The sequence below is a fragment of the Crocodylus siamensis genome, chromosome 5, assembly GCF_052110815.1.
Source record: "Crocodylus siamensis isolate JL-2025a chromosome 5, ASM5211081v1, whole genome shotgun sequence".
Classification (NCBI taxonomy): Eukaryota; Metazoa; Chordata; order Crocodylia; family Crocodylidae; genus Crocodylus; species Crocodylus siamensis.
In genome coordinates, this window is record NC_143399.1 from 79,907,266 (window position 1) to 79,934,588 (window position 27,323).

The 27,323-nt window shown below is 45.3% G+C and overlaps 2 protein-coding genes across 4 annotated transcripts in view; one reads left to right on the forward strand and one right to left on the reverse strand.

Moving 5' to 3' along the window:
- The window catches only part of ERP44 (endoplasmic reticulum protein 44), a 109,647-nt gene extending 82,481 nt beyond the window's left edge, over window positions 1–27,166 (reverse strand). The window contains exon 1 of one of the 2 annotated variants that reach the window (XM_090049452.1): window positions 26,971–27,166. In XM_090049452.1, the coding sequence (XP_089905578.1) occupies window positions 26,971–27,027 (57 nt within the window). In that variant the 5' untranslated portion in view covers window positions 27,028–27,166. The remainder of the gene's footprint in view (window positions 1–26,970) is intronic. The other variant, XM_090049453.1, reaches the window with a different exon arrangement.
- A 24-nt stretch (window positions 27,167–27,190) lies between these two features.
- Window positions 27,191–27,323, forward strand: part of INVS (inversin) — a 226,767-nt gene continuing 226,634 nt past the window's right edge. The window contains exon 1 of one of the 2 annotated variants that reach the window (XM_090049450.1): window positions 27,191–27,319. In XM_090049450.1, the coding sequence (XP_089905576.1) occupies window positions 27,223–27,319 (97 nt within the window). In that variant the 5' untranslated portion in view covers window positions 27,191–27,222. The remainder of the gene's footprint in view (window positions 27,320–27,323) is intronic. The other variant, XM_090049448.1, reaches the window with a different exon arrangement.

A 27,323-nucleotide genomic window follows, 5' to 3' on the forward strand; every position in this document is an offset into this window, starting at 1 on the left:
ATCATCACCTTTCCAAAAGGTTCTCAAAGAAAGAGGTGTCAGGGCTTGTCCAAAATTCTAGAAAAATGCCGAAGCTGGGAATACTGAGAACAGACTCAGATCTTCTGGACTGGGACAACAGAAAACAAAGAGCATTGTTTTTTCCTTGCCTAATTTTTCACAGACAAATCAGACTTTGCACATGTTAAAATGTATGTAAAAAGGCAGGAGCAGAAACAGGTATCTTATCTTCAGGGAAAAGTGTTAAATAGAAAGGGCCCATACTTTCATTGATACTGTGACAGGGACAAGCTCCCAGGCACGATCTCAATATTGGCCTGCCTCCTGTCTACGGGCAAACTGCCCTCTGACATGCCTTGTTGTAATTTAATTAGGATGTTAATTAGGTGGAAGGCTGCCCCTCAAGCTCCTTGCTGTAACATGAGTGATATGTACACTCCCTGACCTCCCCTTACACATGTCCCACGCCGCGCAGATGTCTCAGCATGTGTTAAATCTCGGGCTCGAGGTCGGGCTGAAATGGGCATATAGTTGTGTCTCTGACACACTGCCTTCGTGGGCCATACACCCTGCCCTTGCTCTCACTGGAGCCTCTTGCACTCCACCCTCTCTCACAGGGCCTCTATCATTCCACCTAATCCAGGGTCACATTCATACTGCCCTGCTCCCTTAAGCAACCCCAGGACCATCAGGCTTTGCTCTCCATACCTCGGCCAGTCCTGGCACAGCCTTTTGGGCTTCTCCCATGGCCCTCATCTGCATAGAACTGGGCGATTATTCAACTCTGGACCAACTTTGCTCCATCCCCTTACCCCCAGCCCCTTTCTCAGGCCAACACTCTGCCCCTGCACTGGGGCCAGGTCATTCACCCTTGCAGGCTCTGCTGCTCCTCTATGAGCATGCCTGGTCTCAACTTCAGGGTCTTATACCCGCATGGGCTCAAGTGCATCTTAATATGCATGCCTGGCTTCAACTTCTTTCACCAATAACCCACCCGAAGGTAGGGGCTAGGATTTAGGTGCCCCTACCCACCTTTCACTGGGGAGGTTCGTTGTCCTGGCATTTAAGTGACACTGCCCTACCACAGGCAGTCCCCACTGGGCCGCCCTACCCCACCAGGGTGCAGTTTTTCATCATGCCCAGGACCAGGGGCCTCCTCCTTCCCCATAGCCCCTTCCCCTTACCTCCAAGATGTTTCTGGAGTAGTAGCTCAGCAGGGTGATGTTCCTCCCATGCTGGCTGGCAGCAAACTGCTGCCCCAGCTTCGAGAGCTGAACATTAAAATGGTTGCTATAGTTGGCACCTGCCAGCTGCCTACTCTAGCCCTTAACATGACAGAGCACTGAAGCTGCTCTGTCACAGATACCTATTTCAAGATCTGCTTCAGCACACCAGGACAAACTACCCAGCTGCCTCAATTTCTCAGAAGAGGATGACTAAAACACTTATTTTAATCATTGCGTTGCTCAAACTTCCGAATCTTAATGCCCTTATTTATAGTATTGCTTGCTTCAGTACTTCCTCTTATGTATATTTATAGCTGTTGTATATTCTACTCAGGTTATAATATCATGCCCACCACTTTGGGAAACATGCCCAAAGCTAGTGATGTGTAAAATAGTACTGAATACAAGAAAGCCAATTTTAGTAATTCTCTTGGGCCATAATATGACATGTACCTAATTTTAAGTCAAATACAAAATGCCAATTTACAGAAAAAGAATTAAATTTATTGCTTAATTCAGGAGTTTATGTTTATTTATAAGAAATTTTGCACACTTTTCCCTCTAAAGATCTCAATAATGAGTCAAGAATTCCTCAAGTTTCACAAATTTGGTTACTGAAAACTCATTGTAATCTTGCATATGGAATAAGTAAAAAGACCTGAAGGATTCACCGTAATGGAGAAAAGAGAGTAATCACCATTTTTCAGAACTGAAATTTTCATTTTCAGAAGTTGGGGGGTTTTTTTTGTAGGAAACTGTTTTGTGTTCCAAGCCAAATCAGCCAAATCAACTCCAAACCCGTGGGTCATTCAAGAACCATATGTGGCCCTACTACTAGCAAACATCCTCCACCCCCATCAGGGGCTTCAGATGCTTCCAGATCATTTGACAGGCATCTCACATGCAAGCCCAAGCCCAGAGACTTGGGGTTCAGATGCCCCTGAGTTTCGCTTGCCCTCAGCCGTATGACAGCAGAAGCAAGCTAGGGAAGAGTCTGCCATTTCCATAAAGTGAGAGTAAAGCCAGGATCTTCCCACTGGAAATGTAAGTGGGAGGTTAACTGTATATTACCTCCATGGGTACTGGTCCATGCCAGAAAAGGTTATCTCCAGTAACTAAAAAAACTGCCTGAGTAGTCACAGTATTTTCCCTGCCAAGGTCTGTGTTAGCAGAGATACAGTGGGGCTGCCAAGAGGTCCATGGCAGAACCAGCTGCAGTAATGCTACTGGCAAGGGCAGTCAGTTGCCACTGCAACAGTGGCTATTTTTGTACTCCACTCTCCCCCTCCATCAACCCTCTCTCCAAAGGCAGCAACCAAGGCTGCTGAACCGGTCCCTCCCACACAGCTATGTTACTGCATGTTAGAGATTTCTATGAAGAACTGCTCTCTTGCAAAATACCTGCCATTTCCCATTCTTCTCATTATGGCAGAGACCGGAAGCTGGCTTTAGCAGCTCCCCTTCCTGCTTTCTGAAGTGAAAGAAGCTATCATTTTGTGCAAAATAAAGGTTCTGACTTCACTTCCACTTATTATGGAAAATTATGAATTTGGAAGGAATATTTCTTCATGGAATTTTCTGGAGTAAAACATGTTTCTTCAGTCTCAGCTAAAAGAACCAAAATTATTAGAGAATGGCTGAAAATAAAACATTAAAGATGATCTTAACTATTTCTTTTGAAAAATGAATGCCATCTCTTTTCAACAGGAAGGAGAAAACTAGAGGTGTGCATGCTGAGAAACACCTCAGTAAAGAAGAAAACAGGTCACTGATACATATTTCAAATGCTTTCAGATTTTGCCAGAGCAAAGCATTGAGCCTGGTCTTACACTGTATCTTGAAATCACTAGAAATTTCAAAATGACATTGTTTGTTTTTTTATTTGATTAAGGTATGAACATGCATAGCTTTGACTTGAAGATGCAGGTGGGAGACACCCCCAGCAGTGCCAGAGGGGATCCCCAGATGCCAGGGCTACAGGGCTAGGGAACCAGGTCCACAGCTCCCTGCCCTGCCCTGCAGCATCCAAGCCCCAGCTGCCACCTGTGGGAGGCGGCAGTGGCTGCAGCTTGAGTGAAGCTCAGAGCCTGGCTCTGGCTCTCCCTTCTCCTTCCCCATGAGTGGCATGGCTGGAGCAGAGTGCATGGGGGGAGGGATGCAGGCTGCCAACTCAGAGTTCCTTGCCCTACTATCCTTCCTCCAGGGGCCTCCACGTCAAACAGGCAAGACCGGGTGCGGCAGGGCAGACCAGGGCAGGGGAGGGAGGCTTGCTTAGTGCAGCTGTTGAAAGCCTCATGATGCCAAGACAAGGTACTCCCTGCCCACCTGGCAGCAGAGGGGGACACAACTCCAAACCACCACCCCCACAGCTGCTGGGCGGGTAGGGAGTACCTTGCCATGGCAGCACAGGGCTCATGGTGGCGGCACCGAGCCTCTCCACTCTGCCCCACCCCACCCTGCTTTGTCCTGCCATGCCAGGTCCAACCTACTGGGCAATGGAGGCCCTGGGTGGAGGGCAGCAGGGCAAGAAGCCCCAAACCCACAGCCAATAACTTGCATCCGCCCCCACCCTGGGCACAACTCTGGGGACATACGTCTCCCATGTCCTCCCCCCCATACCTGGACTGCACATAGTGGTGGGGAGCCAACCCCACTACTGCCCCACAGATGAGCCATCTGAAGCTCCATCCTACTCCCTGCCCTGGCTCCGGACCCCAAGCACCGTGTACCACTCCAGCTGGGCAGCAGCCCCAGCCCTGCCCAACTCCCTCCATCCCTCACTATGGGGACTTCAATCCCCCCACCCTCCACACACACTTACCTGCAGGGAGCTATAGGAGCTGCTCTCTAGGCAGGCTGACTGCCACATTTTTCTCCTTAAAAAGAGAAAATCTGCATTTTCCCACATTTTTCCAAGGTGAACAGAAAACCCAGATCCCTGCTAATCACTCGTAAACATAAAGAGTTCACTGAGATAATGCACAAGGATCTCTTCAAGACAACAAAAGATAGCCAATCAGTAAAACCTGCAGGAAGAGAAAATAAAGTAGATGCTCAACATGCTAGAAGTTAGCAGTTAGTCACCTGTGGCAGCAAACCGTGCTCCACCTCCAAGTCTCAAATACCGAGGTGAAAAAACCCCAGATGTGAAGTCCTCACTGGTAAAAAGAAAAGTTATGCACCAGAAGAGTGAGGACACTCCCATGAGGAAACAAAAGGTGATTATGGTCAGTGAGTCCCTTCTGCAAGGAACACAGGCATCCATCTACCAACCTGACCTGTCATCTCAGGAGGTCTGCTGTCTGTCAGAAAGCCAAATCCAGAACATTATGGAAAGGCTGCCAAGACACATCCAGCATTCTACCTACTACACTCCATGCTTTTCACTCATTCGAGCATTAATAATCCTGCCATGTGTGACCCGATCTGAAGTGACAATAGGAACCTGGGCACAATGGTACTCCATCACTTGCACCCTACTGGTTTCAAGACAGAACTTAAGGCATTAGTTCTGACCTAAGACCAGCTCTCCTCACACCCACACTGTCACAACTTAAATTGGATCCCTTTGATCTAAAAGGGATGGGGGGGTCATAGTAAAGTATTTGCCATAAGGGAGTAGTTCTCAGCTGGGGGTCTGCAGTCCCATGGCAGGCCAAGAGCAGGTTTCAGGGGGTCTGCACTCAAGGGATGAGGAGGCAGGAGAGCAGTGCTCAGATTCTGGCTTCTTCCAGGCAAGCAACTCGGGCTGGGCGCTCTTTGTGCTGGGCTTCTGTTGGTTGAGCCTGGTGCTAAGCAAGCTGTAGGGGCAGAAACTGCACTGCACAGCAATGCAAGAGTCCAGCAAGCTCTTCGAGTGCACCTTCTTGTGTGGTGCTGCCTGCCGCGTTCTGCTCCTATCTGCAGGCCACCTGTGCCTTGCTGCTCCCGCAGTTCCCAGCAGATAAGTCTATAGGGGGGAAGGGGGGGTCTAGGCCAGGTGGAAGTGGGGTGGGGGGGCACAATGTATTTCTGCACTCACAGCAGGCACGGGACTACAGTTTAACTAGACAGGCATGGGCAGGAGTTCCCTCCACAACCCAATGGGCAGGACCCATTGTGGAAGGGCAGAGCAGGGTGGTGAGACTCATTGCCGCTGCCAGGGCTCCCTCACTAGTTTGCCAGAACCAGTGCAATGATATATTTTTCCAGGTCTAGAATCTAATTATTGGAGCTCTGTTTTGAATTTGTCCCCCTCACACTGCTACAGCAGGAAAAATAAGATCCCTTCCAGATTCAATATAATATTCCCTTAGTATCCCAAGATGCTTTGTACCTCCCCCACCTCACAAAGTGGATGGGCTAGTCTTGGCCCAAAATGTCTGCTCCAGTCAAGCAGGGAGGCATATGGCCTGGCCACTGCAGGCATGTGGCTGCATTTCCAGAATCAGAAGTGAATGTATGTTCACTTGCTTGTTGGCTCAATCTACAGTTTAGACTAATCTGAGATGACTGAACGTATTCAGCTTCATGCTTTATGACTGTCTGTACTTAGCCCATCCAGAATTGATGCATTTTAACTTTTTTGAAGCTGCTACAAGTTTTACCACATAGACTCCATAAACACATTTAAGTACCACTTTGGGACCTACTTATATATAGTTCCAACTATGCATGATATTAGCCTAAAGCCAAAAAATTCATAATTTACCTTATAGTAGTTTGGCCTGGGTCCCAGCAGAGTCAACAGAATGTCAAGCCAGGGTGATTCCACAGCTCAGCAATACTCAGTATGTGCATGTAAATCCAGATACCTCCCCCCATAAAGGATCTGTGTGATAATTAACCCCCCACTCATGACTAGAACTGGGTGTTTTTGTCATGAGTCCTGGGATCCTCTAAAAAATATATGCAGATGAGGCATAGATCAACCTGGTCTAGCTTTACCTCTAATCAAATGTGACATGCTGAGAGAGGGGGCAACAGAGGAATTCTAAGCTAACTGTTTGGGGCCTTGTTTGGGAAAGAAACAAGAATCACTGGAAATAAGAAAGGTACAGCTCATCAGACGTGAGAATGAAGAGGAAGTCAAAATGTATTCAGTGTAGTGGCTCACCATGACTTGGAAGAGTCAGTGCTGAGGGGGACTCCAGTGCACTCAACAGGCACTATCTTATTCAAATGGCTGACATTATTCTATCCTTGTGGTAGGTTCCCATCAGCATGTTTGCTTGATATGGACCATGTACTCCATGTACTTTATAGTCATGCTCAGTGTTGGCTACATTTAATCAACCTCATAGTTGGTTTCCATTACTGAGCACACAATGTTTTTAGCAGCAGTTCAAAGACAGACAGTGCATATAATGCAACTTCCTTGTATGCAAATGTAAGATAAGGAGCTTCTTTTCTACATGCAGATTTGGATGGGGGGGGGGGGAGAGAAGGGAATGGGACACCTCATCTTGTATTCAGGTAAGTATGGTAATTAAGTTTTCCCAGTTGAAAAGTAGGGGTGCACCAATAGAGATTTTTTGGGCCAATACCAATGGCTGATCTTTAATGAGCCATATCAGCCAATACTGATCCAATTGCCGACATGTAGGCAGGCAACTTGGAGAGCAGTGCCCAGTTGGTAATTCTATTGTGGGGATGAGGCAAGGGAAGGGGCGTGGAGGTGCAGATCGAGGCTCCTGGAGTAAGGGAGGGAGTAGGGTTGGGGCAGGGGCAGGTGCTGCATAGCCAGGGCAGAACATGGGACAGAGCCACCAGCAGCTGATCTGGGGGGCATGGGGCAGGGGGGCAACTCCTGCTGCTGCACACACCCCAGGAGAAAATGGTGGGGTGTGTGCCCCCGGATCTGTGCACAGGGTGAGGGCAGGCTGCCACCGAGCTTCTCCCGGAGGGGGCTGGGCTGGGCTCACAGCAGCTGGCAGCACTGGGAGGAGGCTACGGGGGGGCGGGGGCAGGAGCTGCAGCCATCCCAAAATTCACCATAGCCCCCCTCCCAGTGCCACTGTTGCCTGCCCCAAGCATAGCCCAGCCTGGCCCAGTCTCCCTGCCAGGAAGAACCCAGTGCTACCCCAGCCCCAGTTCACAGCAGCAGGCCGCCCTTGCCCCATGCACAGTGCCGGGGGCACATGTGCCCCTTGCCCTCCTTGGGTGCATGCAGTGGTGGGAACCTCCCTCCCTCCGCCCCCTGGACGAGCTGCTTGCAGCTTCATCCCGAACCCCACTCTGGCTGTGCAGCACCTGTCCCAGCCCCACTCCCTCCCTCACCACTGGGGCCTTGATTGATCCTCTTCCCCCATGCTCCTTCCCTCACAACAGACTTACCAACTGGACCTAGCTGCTTTCCATACTGCTGGGCTGCGCTCTCGGCCGTCTGCATACTGTGCTGCAGCTGCCCACATGCATGGGACAATTATTGGCTACATAACCCCAAAAAAGCTGATTGCAGATGCTGTCAGTTTTCCTTATATCAGTGCCCATCTGATATGAGACCAATGTATCAGTGCGCCTTTACTGAAAAGCTTTTTTTATATAAATAGTATTTTTTGCAATGCCTTTTACAAATTTCACTGAAAAACACCATTATGAGATTTTTAATAAAGGAGGCTGTAAACAATCTTGTACTGATTTTCTGTATTAAGTAGGGGTGCATCAATAGAGATTTTGGTGGCTGATACTGATAGCTGATATTTAAGGAGGCATATCGGCTGATACAGACCCAATTTCTGATACAGCTGCCTCCAGCTGGTGAGTCTGGTGCGGTGGAGGGAGAGGGGAGAGAATGAGCATGGGAGGACAGATCAGTGACCCCTGTGGTGAGGGAGAGGGCTGGAGGCTGTAGCCATGGCTCATGGGGTGAGGGAGGTGGCTCCTGCCACTGCTTGCACCCCAGGAAGGCATGGGGTGGAGGGGTGTGCCCCCAAAATCTGCACAGGGCAGGGCAGGTTGTAGCCAGAGTAGTGCAGGACTCTTCTCAGCAGGGGCTGGGCTTGGAGCAGGCACTGGCGGCGGCACTGGAAGGATGCTGCATCCACCCCAAATTTTGCCTCTGCTCCACTCCCAGTACTGCCACTGCCAGCTACACCCGTGGTTTTTCCTGGTGTGTGGGTGGAGGTAGAGCATTGAGCTGGGGCTGCACCAGGTAGCTGGTGGCAGTGGCAGAGCTGGGAACAGAGGCAAAATCTGAGGTGGATGCAACATCCTCCCAGTACCACTGGCATCTGCTCCAACCCCAGCCCTTAGAGAAGAGTCCCACGCAGCCCACCCCACGCTGCCCTGCACAGATCTGAGGGTCACATGTCTCCTACCCCATGCCCTCCTGGGGTGCAAGCAGCAGCAGGAGCCACTTCCCCCTCCCCACAAGCCACAGTTCTGCCCCGCCCCCCTGTACTCCACTTGGTCAATGCCTGCCCCCTCCCCCACTGCAGGGGGTATTAATCTGCCCTCCCTCCCCCACCACACTGGACTTACCAGCTGGAGGCAGCTCTCCACACTGCCAGCGGTGCCTGGGCATTTATCAGCCAAATTATTGGCCTTATCAGGCTGATATCCAATACAGCCATTTTTCTTTATATCAGTACCGATCCGATACCAGACTGATGCATCCGTGCACCTCTAGTATTAAGTCTCTATATTATCAAAACACAACTCATACTTCACAACAGAGTAAAGCTTAGTACACAATTAACACCTTTCTACATTAATTAATTATTTTTCTAATTCTATTTATTTTAGCTAGAAGCATGCAAGGGGAGCCCTGGATTTTTGGGAGGAGGGACAGCCAGCCAAGCAGCTAACTACAGTGGGGTTACAGTACTGGACCAGAGACCAGGTGAGTGGTTTGATCAGAAGGATAATAGTGAATACCAGGAAAGAGAAGGAATATTTTCACTGATAACAGTCAACTCAGCACGTGAAAGGTCAGGGAAGCAGAAATCTGAAAAGAGTACTTAGAACATTAACATAAGAAGTGCCATACTGAGTCAGACCAATGGTCCATCAAGCTCAGTATCCCATTTCCAACAGTGGCAGGAGGGGGTACTATACAGGGAGAGCAAACTGGTCTCTAGAGTGATTCAATACTTTTCCTGCCATCCACCATTTATTGGTTTAAAGATGCCAAAGGAAATATCTCCAGCCATTCTGTTCAATAGCCATTAATAGATATATCCTCCATAGATTTATCCAGATGTTGGTGTCCTGCAACATGAATACAGACGAAAATGCCAGCTATATAAATTGGCATACAGACACAAACATCCTAACTGCCAGCAGCACATCTGAGAAAAACGTTAAGTGCTCCCAGGGAAAGCAAGCTGGTTAGTAATGGGGACATCCAAGTCAGTGTGTATGTGGTCTTAGTCAGGCTCCTGAGAGACAAAGTTCCTAATGGTTTGGCACATTTGTCCCACTGTCCATGATCTCCCCCAGGCCATCGGTCATGCCCAATGTGAAATGAAATTCTATGCTGGCATCCTGTGCCAAAATTCTGTCCATGAAGAACTGGACAGGTGGCTGGAGGGCTTTCAAAAAGCCAGTTTCTGTTTTTAACCTGCATATAGGGCATTGTCAAGTTCCTTCTCTCTAAGTATCACTGTAGGACACATTTCTGTATCTTCTGTACATGTTTTCTGACTTATGTGTCTTCACCTCTCCCCAGATAATAAGGTGTCATACTTGCAGCCATGCTCATTACAAGCAGGCAGAAAATATAGGTATGTTAGAAAAATGCCAAGATTCAAAACCTAGGTATGCACCAAGCATCCCAACAGAAAAATGTTATCTGTTTTCCACAACTCTAAAGCACACACAAGCAGAGACCACATACAGACAAACAGAGCAGCCAGTCAAATCAGTACATAAATTAATGGGGGGCGGGGAAGATGACTAGTGGACCACCAGCTACTTGAGATGACAGGCAAGCTGATATAAAACTACTTTTGATCCAAGAACCTGTACCAGGAGATACAGCTTTTTTCCTTTGGTGCAATCAAGTTTGCTTAATGAAAATTCATCTACATAAATTAACCCCAAGTCCCAAATAACCTGTTAGTTCATGATGAAGGGAATTATTTTTTGTGCTGATGGAGAATTTTGATGCTAGCCAAGACCTATGCAAAGGTAGAGAGTTTGGTCTGCGGAAGATTACTTAGATTCATGGGTCTTTCTGCTAGTTTTCATTAGCTAATGGTGACAGCACCAAGACTCAAATAAATAAAAGCTTTCAGAAAAAAGCACACTTTTGAGGACATGAAAGCAGCAGAAACAATAGACGGTAGTTCAGATAGAAGGCATCTTACTCCATCTGGTTTATGAAACTATTACTATAGAGCAAGTTTGAAGTACCTGCATGAATGTTGCTCCAGACAAAGCAACAAAGTTCCACAGATAACCTTGTTTAAATAAAAAAGAAAATATTTATTCAGAGTTCCTGAGTACCATCATAAAGCTGTTTTACCCTACAGGTGGCTGCAGTTGCATCAGATGAAGTGTTCAGACTATCAATAAACTTAAAGTAATTCAGGTTGGATGCTTCAAAATACATAATATTAAAAATAAACCATAGCATATCAAGCCATAGTTGGGGGACACTGCCTTCAAATTCTGCACAGGGGCAAAACATGAAAAGGCATCTGCCATAAGTTTTAGATTAATATTAACTATTCACCAAAAGGTAGAAGGGGGCAGATATTCTTATGGAGAAGCTGATGCATGGTAACTCACTGCATGCCTTCTCTTGTCCTGTGGTAAGTGAAAGCTAAAACTGAAGTTTGTCCACCTTCATTAAAGGGTAAGTGGCCTCTTTTACTCCAAAGGAAGTTGTTCTGATGTCTTCCTGCATATGGGCATACAAGACTGAAGTTCCTTTCTAACAGATGTAAAGCTTTATTAAGAAAATGTTAAAAATTAAAATGTTTACATAAGGTAAGCTACTTGCTAAGAGAGTCAAAACAGGTCAGAGAACCAGCCTAAACAAGGATGCATAAAGGCTGCTTTGCTTAGTTAAGCAAAACATGAAACCAACTTGTAAAAAACAATTTAGTATTTCACTAATGCAGACAGTACTACAGAACATCCTGTTGCCAACTTCTTGTGAACTGTCACTAAAATGAGACTGCAAGCAAGGATCAGCTGAAGCAGCTTTGTTTGGGTTTAATAGTTGTTTTTGAGCAGATTAAAAATACAAATTGTAATATTTTCAGAAGCGTGCATACACAGACTAGAATTATTTTTTGTCTTTTTATCCTCATCTTTCACCTTACAGTTGTAAGACTAGATTGCACTACCTTGAGAAAATTCTATTAAGAGACCAAATCAAAACTTTTAGTTTCATCATAGACCCCAGAGGCCATAACTTAGAGAATATCTTCTATGCATAGCATATGGACATACCCATGCCCATTAACTAATCCACTCTTACCCTAACAACACTCCCAATATTGTTGAGATGCCACACAAACACATTCTATTCCTACCATAAACACATTTTAGGCAGATCTGTTGCCTATATATATAATTTTTAACATATATATATACACACCTATATAAATATAGGTAACAGATCTGCCTAAAACATGTTAATGGTGGAAATATACACACACATACACACAAAAAATGCAAAATAAGCCTATGTCCTGATAAGGTATCAGGAAAAATAGAAGAAATAGTGGATAATGAATAACCACGCTATTAGAAGTCTCTCTACCCCACAACCTCCACAAAACATTCCAGGTTTCCTCCTGTTCACAGCAAGTGCTAAAAATGGGAAGACTTCAGTGATCCATACTTGAATACTCAATTGTTTCCATTCCTTCCTCTTTGTCTGTTCAATACCTCTTATCCTCTCACTTGATTTGATATCCGTTTCCCATAGTATGCAAGTTTTTCACCCAGCCTGGTAGAGGGAACTCTAGGGGCATTTACCAACACTATGGAGTGGCCAGGCTGTCAGGGATTTTTCTAGCACAGGAGGAGCCAATACAGTGGTGGGCAATTATTTGGGCCTGCAGGCCACATAAAGAATTTTGGGGAACTGTTGCGGGGCAGGCAGGGCCAACCCCTCCCATCCCCCACAACAGCTCACCAAACCTCCCTATGTAGGATGAGGCTGTGGGAGTGGGGGTGGCCTGGAGGTGGCACAGAGTGGCAGCAGCAGGGAGGAGCCACATGGAACCCCCACTGCAGGCTCCGCACAGCTGCAGCCAGAAGGGTCTCAGAAGTGGTGAACACACTTAGTGCTGGGTGGGCCCCAGCATCAGCAGAGGATGCAGGCAGTAGCTTCCCTCTGGGAATTGGGGCATCCTCCCGGGTCTGTAGGCGATGATGCTGTGTGAGTACATCAGCTGCAGTCCTGGGCAGCTGCCCCAATCCCTGGCAGGAACCTGCAGGCAGCGTCCACAGCTGATTCCAGCATGCAACCGGCACTACTTCTGGCACATGGGGTGGGAGCTGGTATAAGCTGTGGATGGGGCCAGGATGTGCCCACCCAGCATTATGTACCAGTCAGAACCACTGGCTCCCTACAGGCCAGATCCTATGACATTGTGGCCACCGACCTACGGGCCGCATACAATCAGTTAGCGGACCAGATCTGGCCCATGGGCAATATTTTGCCCACCCCTAGGCTAATATGTAATACGTTAATTGCAATACCTTAATTTTTACTGAGCAGGAAGAGTCACTCTCCTAATACTACAGAAGCATTTAACACAAGTCTTTAGATAAACAGCTTCACAGTGGTCAAGCAGATAATTTTCTGAATGGCTGAAGCAAATTTTTCTTGGACTTTCAAAGGAAAATTCACCCTTTGGATGACAATGTGCACAGTTTGAGCCTAAAAGGACATTATTGATGAAGTTCACATTAAATGAAAAGTGAAAGGGTTTAGAACAAAATCTCCTCCAAAACCAACTCTCAGCATATGTTTCATCCATTTGCTAATACATTTAATAAACAACAGGAAACTTAAATCTTTTCTAATTTGTCCCAGAAAGCATTTAGTGTTTGAGGACTAGTTGGAATCATCAATTCAAACAGCAACCATTCCTATTGAATTTTATCACTGCATTCAGGAGTAGTTACAAAGAGATCTTCTCATCTTTATCAGAACAGAATGTATAATTTTATTTAAAAATCTGGAACACCCAGTAGCTACAAAGATTAAATGGTATGGCATTTGCCAACACAAGTATTGTTTAAAAGAATACTGTTGGCATGTATCAGTCCACAATCTTTATGCAGAGGCAAAAAACCCATTCCATCTTAATTATACTGTTTTTAACTCAATCAGATTTAAATGTCAGAGGTAATCCCTGAGAGGCCCACACACTTGCTGGGATGCCTTCACTAATTAATGGATCATTAGTATAAAAGAACCCCTTACTGCTACCCTGTAGACCACATACTGTCTTAATTACCTTTGTAAACGAACCAATGTCTTTCAGTTGCCATTTGGTCTGAATTCCCAAGTGAGCCGACTCAAAAAAGCTTTCTATATGACAGGGCTTTTAACATAATTTCATTTTAGTTATCAGAGAGAAAAAATTAGGGACCACCACAGTTTTTTGCCAAGCTTTAAGAAAGAGGGTTTCAATAGTCAGGGGGAAAAATAAATGTAAAAATGAGAAAAACAGTAGCACAATTAAATTTGTATACATCAACAAAACTCTTAGCCTTTTTGCAGCATTAGACATAGTTGACCACGATGGACTGCCGACTTGATTACATGACAGCTATAGAAGGCACTACCAGCCCTATAACAGCTAGTCATTTCTTTTCAATATTGCCCATATGTCTTTCCTCCAAATCCTCATCTGAAGGGCTCTCCAGGGATTAATTTGGTTCTTCTTGTCCTGAGACCACTCTGTACGAGAGAAAGCAACCCGCCAAACACCACTGCTAAGTCTGCCAATGTCAGATGCAACTCTTCTTCTTCCCCCCTCCCCACCTGTAACCCCCACGCTGATGCAAAACAAAATCTATCACGAAGATGTCACAATAGCTAGACAAGCACCTGGATGATCAGCCAACTGCATCAGACTCAAATCAGGCAAAACCAAGTTAAAGTATGTAAATCAGTGGTGCTGAACCTTCCAGCCTCCCATGCCACTGTGTGGCCACAAGAGCAATCCTGCTTGGCAGTGCGATTCATTTTGTATGTGGGCCAAGTCATCTGGCCTGCAGGGCTCCCTATAGGTCCAGTAGTAAGAAGCAGCAGCGGTGTTAATTCTCACAGCTCTAGAAGCAGTCACGATTAACACTGCCACTGCCCCAACCCCTGCCAAATGTTCAGAACCCCCGGGAGCCCCACAGACCAGATAACAGCCCCACAGGCCCGATTTAACTCACTACTACTTGTGCACAACTGCAATACAATGAGTACTGCTAGAGTACCTGTTACTGTCTAGCCCAGGAAGGGTATTTGCTCTGGCTCTCCACTCTCATGCATTAGTTTGACTCACTCAAGCTTAGAAAATAAGGTAAATTCAGTGATAACTGAAGGCTAATCTACACTACACAATTCTGCTGGCAAAAGACAAGTTCTGCCAGCAAGACTGCTAGCACACTCACAGGTCTCCTCTGGTAACAGAAAGCCTTCTCTCCCTTAGCAGAAGGCACAGGTAGATATACCCATGCTTTCTACTTTGGTCCCTTCAACAGCAGGCACAGATGACGAAGTGGAACTATAAGGGAAAGCAGTTGTGAATTTATTGCATATCTCCACTCCATTAGAAGATTTTAGCAGCAGTACACATTAAAAGAATATATTTATCTGAACAAGTCTTCTTCTATTTAATTTTGAAATATAATTAGGGTTCTACTTAAGTTGTGGTGAGCAAGAGGGACTTTCATGGGCAACTCGCAGCATGTGGAGTCAATTCCGTGGCAAGACCACACCACATCACTGATTGGCTGAGAGGTCTGTCCATCGTGTGGCTTCACCCCTCTGCTGATTGGCAGAGAGGGGCAGGGCCACATGACTGGCCAACCCCAATGGCACCCTTCTCCTAAGCAAATGCACAGAGCAGTCTTGTCATCAAAACATCATCTTCAGATAGGGTGACAAATGCAAGACCACCTGGAGAAACCCTTGCTCTAAGCACTAGCACCTTCTCAGCTAGGTTGTTATTACAACCCATGATGAAATGGATGTCCATATCACATATGCCATGTGAGGAACTGACGACTGCTGGACAGATCAGCATCCTGTCAGATCCATTATGAATATCCGGCTTGCTTCAAAACATGGAAAATATCCAAAAGCAATACATAGGACTCTCAACACCAAGTATTTTCAAGAGTTGAAGGTCAGTAAAGATCTCCAACAGTGCCTCCATGAAAAGCTTGCTGCTGTGTCCACAAACAAAAGCAACATTGAGGAACTCCGGAAAGGGTTTAAAACCACCATCCACATGGCCTGTGTTGAATCCATTGGCTACACTACCAAGACACCTAGTCGAGATCTAACCCTGCCTGATGGGAAGAGCTAAAGGCTCATTCTGCTTGGCAAAATGACATCTCATGTCAGCAGAAAAAGATGCATCAGCTCCGCAAAGCCAAAGCTCAAAGGAGGATCCAGGAAATCAAAAATCGATGGTGGCAACATAAAGCCAAGGAGATCCAGCTCTATACTGATAAACATGACACGCATAGTTTCTCCCAGGCAATGAAAGCCATGGCCCTACTTTCCTGTGATTGCAAAATGGCTTGATGCACCTCAAAGGCAACAAATCTATCCAAGGTAGATGGAAAGTGAGGTACCCCTGAACTGTGAGTCAACTGTGGCAGAAGCCATCACTGAGTCCACTCCCCAACACCCTGAAATGGGATCCAACCCACCTATCCTAGGACAAGTCTAGCATGCTATCAAGGAAACAAAGAACAAAGTTTCTGTACCAGAGGTCATACTTGCTGAAATCTACAAGGCTGGTGGCAAAGAACTGGTACTAAGACTCCAAAAATTTTATTATTCCAAATTCAAAGAATAAGAGACCCCTAGGAACCTGAGAGATGTCAATATCATGATCATCTTCAAGAAAAGAGTTAAGTCTGTAAGTGGGAACTATTGAGGTATCTCCCCTCCTTACTACAGCAGGGAAAATCCTTGCTTACATCCTCCTGAGCCATCTTCTGCCTCTTGCTGAGGAAGTCCGCCAGAATCTCAGTATGGTTTCAGACCATCCTGTAGGGCAACTGACATGGTCTTTGTTGCCCATCAGGTCCAGTAAAACTGCTGGGAACAACATCAGGACCTTCATTGGCCTTACTAAAGCCTTTGATTCCATCAATTGTGAAGGCTTGTGGGAAGTACAAGCCAGATCTGGATGCCCTGAAAAGTACATCAAAGTCCCGAGTCCTCTCCATGACCCAATGACTGAGATCGTTCTGTGTAGTGGATTGGAGACGGATCCATTTGTCATCTGAACTGAGGTCAAGCAAAGATGAGTTGCTGTGTGTTTGACTTTTTTGACAGTCAACTTGGTTCTCATTAAGGACCACCTTCTGTTCAGAACTGACAATGAACACCAAATAGATGGAGGGCTCTTCAATCTGTTTTGTCAACCATCCTTGTCCTTCAATATGCCAATGACTGCACCATCCTTGCTCTCGCTGAGAAAAACTTCCAGACCACACTGGATCTTTTCAGAAAAGCCTAACAAACTTTGGGCCTGCCTCTCAACCTCAAAAAACCTGAAGTACTCTATCAGCCTGCCCCAGGCCATAAATATGACCCCAATGCCCCAATTATCATTGAGGGAAAGTCCCTGAAGATAGTTGAGCACTTTCTCTACTTCAGTAGCAATCTCCCTGAGAGCAAACACTGATGAGGAAGTCCCATACAGCAGTGCTTCTCAAACTATCTGATGTGGCGGACCAGCAATTTTTTTCCAGTGGGCCAGGGACTGGTGCCCGGTTCAGTCAGTGGCAGCAACTGCAAGTTAAACAGCACTACACAAATACGCGACCAGCTGTTTCTTTCTCTTTCCTCACCTCGCACGACGTGATGTCACCTGGAGTGTTGGAACGTATGAACTGTGGTGCTATGACATATCAATGTTATGCTTCTGAAAATATAGTTCTTTCTTTCCTGGCAACTCGCTGAGGACCAGTGACCAGTGGCTCATGGACTGGCACTTTGAGAAGCACTGCTGTACAGGATCCAGTGAACAAGTAGCCAGTTGGGAAATTGCTTCTATGTATCTTTATTCATCACAACCTCTGAAAAGATACCAAGATCCAGGTCTACAATGCAGTTATCACCCATGTTCTCCTCTATGGATGTGAAATGTGGGTAATCTACTGTTATCATCTCAAGAGCCTAGAGAAGTATCACCAGTGTTTCCTCTGGAAAATCCTCCACATCATGTGGGAAGATTGCCACACAAATGTCAGCTTGCTTGATGAAACCAATGCTAGCAGAAATGAGTCAAGTGATCTTCAAGTACCAGCTTCACTGGACCAAACATTGTGTGTGGATGGCCAGTTCTCAAAACAAGTGCTCTACGCCCAGCTTAGTAACAGCCTTAGATCTTGTGGTGACCAGAGGAAATGCTACAAGGACACAGTGAAGACATACTTCAAGAAAATGAATGCCAACATCAGCAGTTCAGAGGAGTTGGCTGCCAATCAACTCAAATGGTGCCACAACCTCAACCAAGTGGCATCTTGCCCTCAAATCAGAGGAGTGTGGAAGAAGGAAAAGGAGAGGAATCCCAGCCTGTAGCCTCCCCTCCCCCGCGTAAAGATCTGCAACTTCTGCAGACGGATCTATGACTCAAAGACTGGACTTTTAACTCGCCTCAAGACCCATCAGTGAGCCGTGATAGAGATCATCCTTGAATTGAGGCATCATCAGTAAGGTTCAACTTACAACTCTTGCAAAAGGGGAACATTTCAGAAGGGCAACAGCTGATACATTCCAACAGCTGTATGTGAATGAGCTGAGACATTCAGACCCAGCATAGCCTCTTCAACTTTAGTACTTCTACACTGTGGTTAAACTTGGAGCTGGTGTGCTACATTTGAACTGTTCTCAGCTCATTCACACACAGCCATTAAAACATACAAGTTTCTGCCTTTTGAAAGTTCCCCCTTTGACAAGACATTAAACATTTGTATGTCTATACTCTGAAAGTTTAAAACAAGCTACCTGGCAGGAACCTCTGCATTTCTGTTGAGGTGAAACTAAAGGAATAAATTAATTTTTGACCCATTATTATCTACTTAATTTCTGCTAATCTCTTCACTCTGCTTTCTTCTATAATTATCTTGTCTGGTACCTACTCCTGGTAACATTTCTCTGCTCACCCATCAGCATGTCCAACAAAGGTGTGCTTCTACCTAGGAACTGTACTTCATGGCTTTGTTCCTAGGGGATTCCAACTCAAGGTATCAGAGCCAGTGAGGGAGGGCTAGGGCTAAAAACAGATTGAGTTGTGGGGTAGCAGAGCAGTCGGAGGCAAGAGAGAGGTGCAAAGTTGAGGCAAAGAGATACGTTACTGGAGTAACTCTTTTCTGGATTATTCACTGAAGCAGATGATGGAAGCTGCCAGAAGCTTAATCAGCAAAACAACCAGGGAAGCCTAAATCTAGACATGGGTGAAAAGGGGGTTGATCTTCCCAGGCAGGGACACTGCCAGCAGCTGAGAGCGCCAGTGCCGTACTAGACTCCTAGTGGCCCTGGGAGAACTTTTAGCATAGGGCCCCTCTTTGCCAGAGATAATGATTTTTTTGTTGCAAAGGTTTTATCACATCTGTGGTATCGATGTCTTTAAACAATTTGTTCTCAATTGATAACATCGCCAGTCCCATAAATGCACAATATTAAAACTTTTTTTTGCAACTGTAATTTATTTTTCATTTTTGGGCCCCCTTTCTGTCTGGGCCCCAGGTGGTTGCCCAATTCACCCATGCCTGTGTCCAGGTCTGGAAACAGTCCTCCCTTGACTCCTTATCTGTTTCTGTAGATTGCGGATGGAAGGTCATAGAAGCCAGCTATGGGCATGTTGTGAGGAGGGTGGGAGGGAGAAGCAGTCAGAGAGGCAGTTATTGCCCTGTCCCAACTACTCCATGGTCACAGGCCGTGATGGGTTGGGGAGGGAGCTGTTTCAGAATGATTTTGAGGGGAAGGAGGCTCCCAGGGACCACAAAAGGCTGGTTGGGGGAGTGGACATTATGGGTATTACAGGACTTTGGAGCAGGGGCTTTGAGGTACAGGTGTGGAGTGAGGAGGGACTAGGGCATTATGGGGGTGGAGACATGAGGAGCAGCTGGGGTTTGAGGTTGAGAGGTGTGGCAGGGCCTGTCAGAGTGAAATGGGGTGCAAGGGAGGTTGGGAGCAACAGGGCCTGTTTAAGCAAACTCTCTGCAAATGTTATTCTCCTCTTCCAGTTTCTCTTTTTTCAGTTGGATGAAAACTGTCTAGTTTTAAACTGGAAGAAAGATGCAATGAAAAATTTTCCCTCGCTCTTCTTTTGACATTTGAAGGGAATTTAGAGATGAACACTAATCATCTTGAGAATATTGAAGAAATTGTAAAACAAAAAGGCAGGAGTGGATAAGGCTGTGCTTCCCTGAAGCGGGATGCTTGCTCTTTTTCCTTTGATCTTTTAAGCATATTTAACAACTACTTCCTATTCCAATGGCAGAACACTGACAGTGGCCTTGTACAGACAGACATTCAGTTTTGCTTGGGAGAGTCACTGCTCTCCCAGGAGAAACCCGGAGTGTGAAGATGTTCAGGCCTTTTCTCCCAGAATAAAAATGGCCACTCCAGAAGAAAAATAACCTGGAAACAACCAGGGTTAAATCACTCCCAAATAGTTACATGTCTAACAGAAATAACAGATTCTAATTTGTAATCCACAATACCGCACTTGTGACAGCTCCACAAGGAGGTTTTATACTCTGCCTCCACTGCCAGAGTAACAATTCACTGTTAGTTATTAAATATCACCTTCACACAGATAGTGTATTTTCTTTTTCTAAATCCTAGCCTAGGGTTATTTTTCACTATTCTCCTTAAACATTGATAGAAAGACTATGCTTTAGGTATAAGATTCATCATTCTGGAAGGATCTATCCACTGTAGAAAATGTTACAAATTTTAATTGGTTGCATGTTTGTAAGGTCAAATAATTAAGATCAAAAACATTTTTAACCAAAGTGAATTGTTTATGTTAGGGTGATTATTTAAGCCTTTCCATTAGCATTTTTGGTACTACACATAATTATTCAAAGTACAAGCCATAAATCAACAAGAAGCCAAACTAAGTATAGTCCTTTATTTCTAAGACTGTCATATTTAAAAATGCCACTTATACACCCTCCTAGACATTAGCAATTAATATCATTTCCTCATGAAATTTTAGATTAACAATTTGTCTCTAAAATGTTTGATTTTAAAATAGTTCCTAAGGTGCTCTTTGTCTCACTCATGCAAACTGTATTCTACAGATGAAGAGAAATCTATCCAAGTGGTCATAAACTAGGATACTCAGACAACACACTGGTTAGGATTAAATGCATTCAAGATCCTTCTGAGTATTAGTATATAATATTTGATCTTTTATAATATATTAATTCCTTTAAAGTATTATATTACGTCCTAGATAAGATCTTCTGATGGATTCTATTCAAAGGGCATTTGAAAGAAGAATTTAACAGGAAATTAATATTTTGGAGTATAAAAGTTGGTGGGTGTTTTAGAAGTGAAGCACTAATAGGTATGAACTGGAAGTGGCTAGTATGAAATAATCAATTAATTAATATTATACTAAGTGTACTTGAAATCTTTCCACCTAGACAGAAATAAAAAGCATGTGCCAAACATATTCCTATATGGGGAGTAGGATGTACCATTCACCACAGTACTCTTCAAACAAATGTATCCACCCACAAAACATTAAGAATTCAGTGACTCTGCCACTAACAATAGATAGCCTTCATTACTACTGTTAAAAAAGGTTATTAGAAAAAATACCAAGAAAAGGTGGCAAAGTGAAGTGACAGTTTGTCCAGTGTCAATCATAAAGAAGTGAGGGGAGGATTAGGTTAACATTTTAGAATAATGTATGTCATTATTTTTCTTCCTGAGTATAGCCAGAAGCTCACACATTTAATAATTTAATGGAAACTGCTGCACAGGATTCAAAAGACCTACAGCATCAAAAGGCACAGTCAAGGAGGAACTAACTTTTCCCCACCCAAAGCAATTTTTAGCTGCTGAAAGAATCATAAAAATCATAGAAAATTTGGGTTGGAAGGGACCTCAGGAGCTCATCTAATCCAACCCCCGGCTTAAAGCAGTGCCAGCCTCAACTATATCATCCCAGCCAAGGCTTTGTCTACACACGTCTTAAAAACCTCCAAGGAGGGAGATTCTACAACTTCTCTAGGTAGCCTGTTCTAGTGTTTTACTACCAGAAGGTAACCAGGAAATCCCAACTCAGTTTTATCTCCACACAGCAGCATGAAACCTAGCTACTGTGAAGAACCATCTATACCTTGGGAAAAACTGGCAGTCCAGAACCACAGCTTCTCCAGGTGAGGGAGAAGCAGTGGCAGACTGACACAAAGAACCACATGAGCCCTTTCGCTTTTCCCAAGAACTTAGAAGCAAAAAGACACGCTCTTTACTTAGTATTTCTGCAGAACTGGGGTAAGAAATGAACACACCCGACCAGCCTGAGTGAAAATAGTAGCAGACCAGGGAAGAACTCAAACAGCGGAAACAAAGTGGGAAAAAGGGACACTGCAGCAGAAGAGCACAGCAGCAAATGATGACCCAGACCTTGGGCTGGCAATAACTGATCTAGTTTCCCTACCACCATCCTTCTGATCTTTTACTAAGGGGTGGAAAAACTGAACTGAACTTTTTTCCATCAGGCTTCCCTAACAGAAGTATTTCCCACTCAGACATAGAACTGTGGAAGAAATGCAGAACAGGGCAACAGCCAACCCCCTCTTCTCTTCTCAGAGAGAAAGTTATTCACATCTGCCAAAAAATTTTCACTCAAAGGTACATGTCAGGGGGCTTCTTGTACCTTGTAGTTTTCTATTTACTTCTTTTTCCACATCTATTTCCTGTTTCTTGGATTAGGAACGCAGCTAAGGAGGAAAAAGTATACTTCTTGCATTACTTTTTTCCCCCTGAATCTTATAATACTTGGCATTTTTAATCAAGGCACTAACAATCTGGAGCCATGGAACAAAATTTCAAATTTCATTTTTGGTAAGGTCAGCTTGCATGGGTATAGGAAAAGCCTGAAAATGATTAAAAGGCTAAAAAATAACAAAAAGGAAAATAAATGTGGGAGCTGGACTCAATGATCTTCCAAGGTCCCTTCCAGGCCTGATATCTAGTGTCTTAATGTCTATGAAAAAGGCAAATAATAATGCTTTAAAAACATGACAGTTTAGGAATATCTAACAAGTTCCTGACCACCAACTCATGCTTTTTAAATATTCATTGATGGCAATATTATATGTGGTTCATTAAAGCAGAAGCAGGAATTGTCTATTTTTCTTGTGGAAACTGCTATTACCTGAGCTGGACCATTCTCTGTATAAATATGGCTTTTATGTTAACAGACTCTTAACTATTTTTTGTCTGTCTTAAAGTTCATTGTGGGCATGTAAAATCATCCAAAATTGTTTTCTTTTTCAAAATAGCTGAAGTGAGCATCAGCAACAGTGCACCCACACTCTAAACATAGCACTTTAACATAATGCTTTTAGTGTCTTCAGTAGAGGTACGCCAATACATTGGAAAGTTGACATTATTGGCAATTGGCCTTTTTTGGCTGATGTGGCCAATAATGTCATTGATAAATTTTGTGTGCACTCATGTTCTCCCACTGCTGGGAAGAGGCCAGAGCAGCCACCAGCCCCAAGCACAGAGTGGCAGCCCAGCCTTCCCCGCACATAGATCTGGGAAGCATGTGCCCCCCTTGCTTCCCGAGAGGGAAGGGGGCGTGCAGCAGTGGGCCGAACTGCAGCTCCATCCTGCGCTGCACCCCAGCTGTGCAGCACCTGCCGCTGCCTCAGCTGCACTCCTTCCCTTAACATGGGGGTCTTGAACTGTACCCCATGTTCTTTTCCTCCAACAGACCTATTAGCCAGATGCTGCTCTTCAAGCTGCTGGGCTTTATACTGGCAATCAGATCAGTATCAGCCAATATGGTATTGGCCCAAAAAATCTTTATCGGTGCAGCCCCTAGTCTTCAGTGATTCCTTAAAATTTAAATCTTTTTAATTTCCCCCATACTCATATTTCAAAATGGTGTCTTTAAAACAGATCTTTTCCCCCCTTGAAGATAATGTAAAAATACTTAACTATTAAATAATATGATTATTGCACAGTATAATTCCCTCCCCCACCATTTCCCAGGAGGAGAAAGAAAAGTACAGAGAACTGAGTTGACTCACCCCAGGTCACTGACAGAACCAAGAATATAAACAGAGTTCCCCATAATCCAGTGTAGTGCTCTGTCCTAGAGATCACACAGCTTCCTTCTACATATCTGTGCAGCATCTGGCACATTCTAAAAGTACCTAAAATTACATACCCAAAAAGAACCCTGTACTTCTGTTAAAAAATCTACTCCATAAAATTTTCAGTGTGCAGAATCTTAGAAATAATGCCAAAGAGTTTAAAAAAATAAGAGAAATTCCTTCCACTGGAAGTAGCTTGTTTAGAACGTTTCATTTCTTTACAACTTCATTCAAGGAAATTCCTTTAAAAAACTGCTCTTTTATCCCCTAGCTTGGAAGCCTGGCTTGTTTATTTTATTTACGCAGCTATTATTAACTACAGTTGGCTGCCCATTTCCATGGCAATATACTATCATATTTACAAGTATACACCTACCAAAAAGCAGGATGAGAAATAACCCAATCCAAATAGCTAACTAGTAACTGATAGCTAAAATCCTCTTTTAAAGGATAGTGTTTGCTATAACAGCTAAGATATTATTTACACAATACCAACCACTGTCTGCACAAACCTATTTTTTAGTCATATAAGAAGTTGCAGTAGTTGACTAACTTCTGACGAAATACACAGCTAAGATACAGAAACTTTCGATTTTAGTTCCTATTCATTTCTAGCAGAGTGACACTTAGGCTATTTGCATGAAATTAGTATACAGACAGGCTACATTTTATTTAATTTATCCATGCATTATTTTCAACCTTGTTTTTCCCCCAATTTCCAGGGAGTCAATGGAATAATAAGAGCTTTTTTCACTCCTCAGGACCCCTAGTTACGATCATAAGCAATACTAAGAAACTGTCTGCACATCACTGTACCACAATACAGAATGTAAAAACACATTTCAAATTAGCCTCTTATTAAGAATTGATTCATCATCCCTAATAGCTGTTATCCAAAAGTACTTCAGATGTGAAAAATGAAAGCATCTTCAAAATGCAAGTATCAAAATTTGCAAGCTGTAAATCTGTGAAATTTAGTAGTCACAGATATCCCAAGCTGCAACAACTGACATCTTGATCACAGCCCATGTAGCCTAGTAAAAGACTACACATTTCTTATTTCAAAGGTCAAAGGTCCTGTTCCATTCAAATTACATTTGTTCTCACATTTACACTAATGTTTTCTCTATTATTAATTGTAGTAACATAGCAACTTGCATCCCTGCTCATGGATCAGGACCCAGTTCTACTAATGCATCAAGTCTCTTATACAGAGATAAAACTATTCATTCATCAAAAGCCTACATATAAACAAACTAGTGTTCTTCCCTCTAAAATACAGGCCACCTAAGGAGTAGGGGGAGGGGAGGAAGCACAGAAATCTCCTTGTGCATAAATACTTCTGATACAGTTCATTATAAAATGAATTCTCAAAGGAAAACAAGCTTGTTTTTAATGTGCAGTTTCAGATAATGACATCAACTGTCAATGTATGTCAGGTTTTTTTGACAGCTTACAGTTTTTTTAATTGAAAAAATCAAGATGATTTAAATTATAATGGGACACCACTGATAAACACAGAACTCTGGAAAGTAACGGTAGTTATTTCCACTGCAACTTAGTGAAACTACCTAACTGCAGTAAGACAGAAGTATTATCACATATATTAAATAGACATTGTCATAGTTGGCATATATACAGCAATTTTGTATATAACTCAATGTTTTAAAACTGTTATCCTTGACATTAAGTTACCAAAGTCCAGATAGAGCTGACTCAATTGTAGCAACCCTCAGCACTCAATAAAATCTCACTATGTCATTTATTAATTGACCACATTAAAAGCTGTACTGTCAATTGTCAGGAACCAAAGGATACAACTGATAGCACAAACATAAACGTGCCCTTTTGTATGTCCTCCTAACATATTTATTGATATATTTAATTAACCTTAAAGCTATTATGAGCATTTGTACTTCCCCGTCATGCCCCTCCTGTTATCCAGCGCTGCTTCCTCTCGCACTTTTTTTCTCTTTCCTTTGCAGAGAAGCCCCACCACCCTTTATTTCCCTGTAACTTTCAAGTACTCCTTCCCTTCCTGGCCTCCTTCACTGTTAACTGAACTTTAAACAGATTAGTTGTGATTTAAGAGTCTAAGTACAATAACTCAATACTATTAAACTTAATCAGACAAGTCCTATGTACAATCGGCATCAGTGAATTGCTTCTAATAGCACTCTTGAATATATGGAGTCTGATATACATAATCATGTTGGGAACAGAACAAGAACAAGGACTAACAATCCAAGTCACATAGAAAAACTAAAACAGATTGCCACAAAACCTGTGTACCAGTAAAGTTCACATAAAAGTGTGTGCGGGGCCCAGAAATAGGGGGAAATTACTGCAGCCAGTACATGGATGAAAAGGCAGCACTCCAACTTCTGAGGCTATGCCGATTCAAAAGGAGACTATCACAGAAAGTGACAGCGTGAGTGAGACTCCTCCATTAGGCTCCTGATGCTTTGCTGCAGCGGCCTGGGTGGGACGCTTTGGCAGCCAGTCCTTGAATGCTAAGGGCATGACCAGGCCCTGACGTGAAACAGTGTCTCGGTCCTGCAGGCAAAGGCAAGACAAGCGCTTTCTAGCTGCTCCCTTTCAAACTCTCCCTGCCTTTTTCCAGGTGTAACAATCAGCGGGGCGTGAAGCCAAGCGAAGAGGCGCCGGGTGTCAGAGGCACCGGGCAGGGCGGCTTTGAGGGGAAACTGCTCAGACCCGGGCGTGTTTGGAGGCTCGCTTTCCAGTGCCAACGACGCGGAGCTTGCTGCCGGCCTCGGTCGGAGCGGGGAGTCCCCCTAACCGGCGCCGAGGGGCTCGCGGGCCGGCGCTGCAGCGAAGGAGGCCCCTACGCGCCCCGCCCCGCCGCGGAGCCGGCGTGACCGAGCCGTTCCGGGTTGGCAGCCTATCACACTGAGCCACAACGCAGGAGGCCGCCAACCGGGGAGCCGCCAGCAGCGCCCCCACCCGCGCCGCGGGCAGCCCATGCGGCTGGCGCTCCCTTCCCCCGCGCCGGAGCAGGTGCCGGCGGCACGTCCCGCTCGCTCCGCCCCGCCGCCAACGGCCCCCACGCGCAGGACCCCCGACCGCAGCGGCAGGAGGAAAGGGAGGAGGCTCCCGCCCTCGAGAGCCAGATTGGGGCCCCGGGCCGGAACCCGCCGCCGCGTGAGCCCTAGCCGGCATCGGCGGAGCCGGCGCCCGGGCCGGGCGGGGTGGGGGAGGGGAGCCAGGGGCCCGGGCGGGGGCGGCCGTGGCCACTCACCAGGACGAGGAAGACGCAGGCGGGCTCAGGCGAGGGCGGGAAGGCGGCGAGTCTCATGGTCGAGCGGTCACCCGGCAGGCGCGGGGATGCAGCTCGATCTCCGCGGCGGCTCCTCACTTCCCCCGTCTCCAGGAAGCAGCCGGAGCAGCGCCACCGCGGTCCCAGCCGCCAGCCCGCCCGCCCAGCCACACACTTCCGGGGCCTGCGCGGTGCCCGCCGGGAACGGTAGTCCACCCACTCCCGCTTCCCGGCATGCCCCGCGCCCGGCGGCCTGACAGCGGCCCTCCCACGATGCACCGCGCGGGCTTCTTGAGGCGGAGCCGCCGCGGGAGGAGGAGGGGACGCTGTGGTGA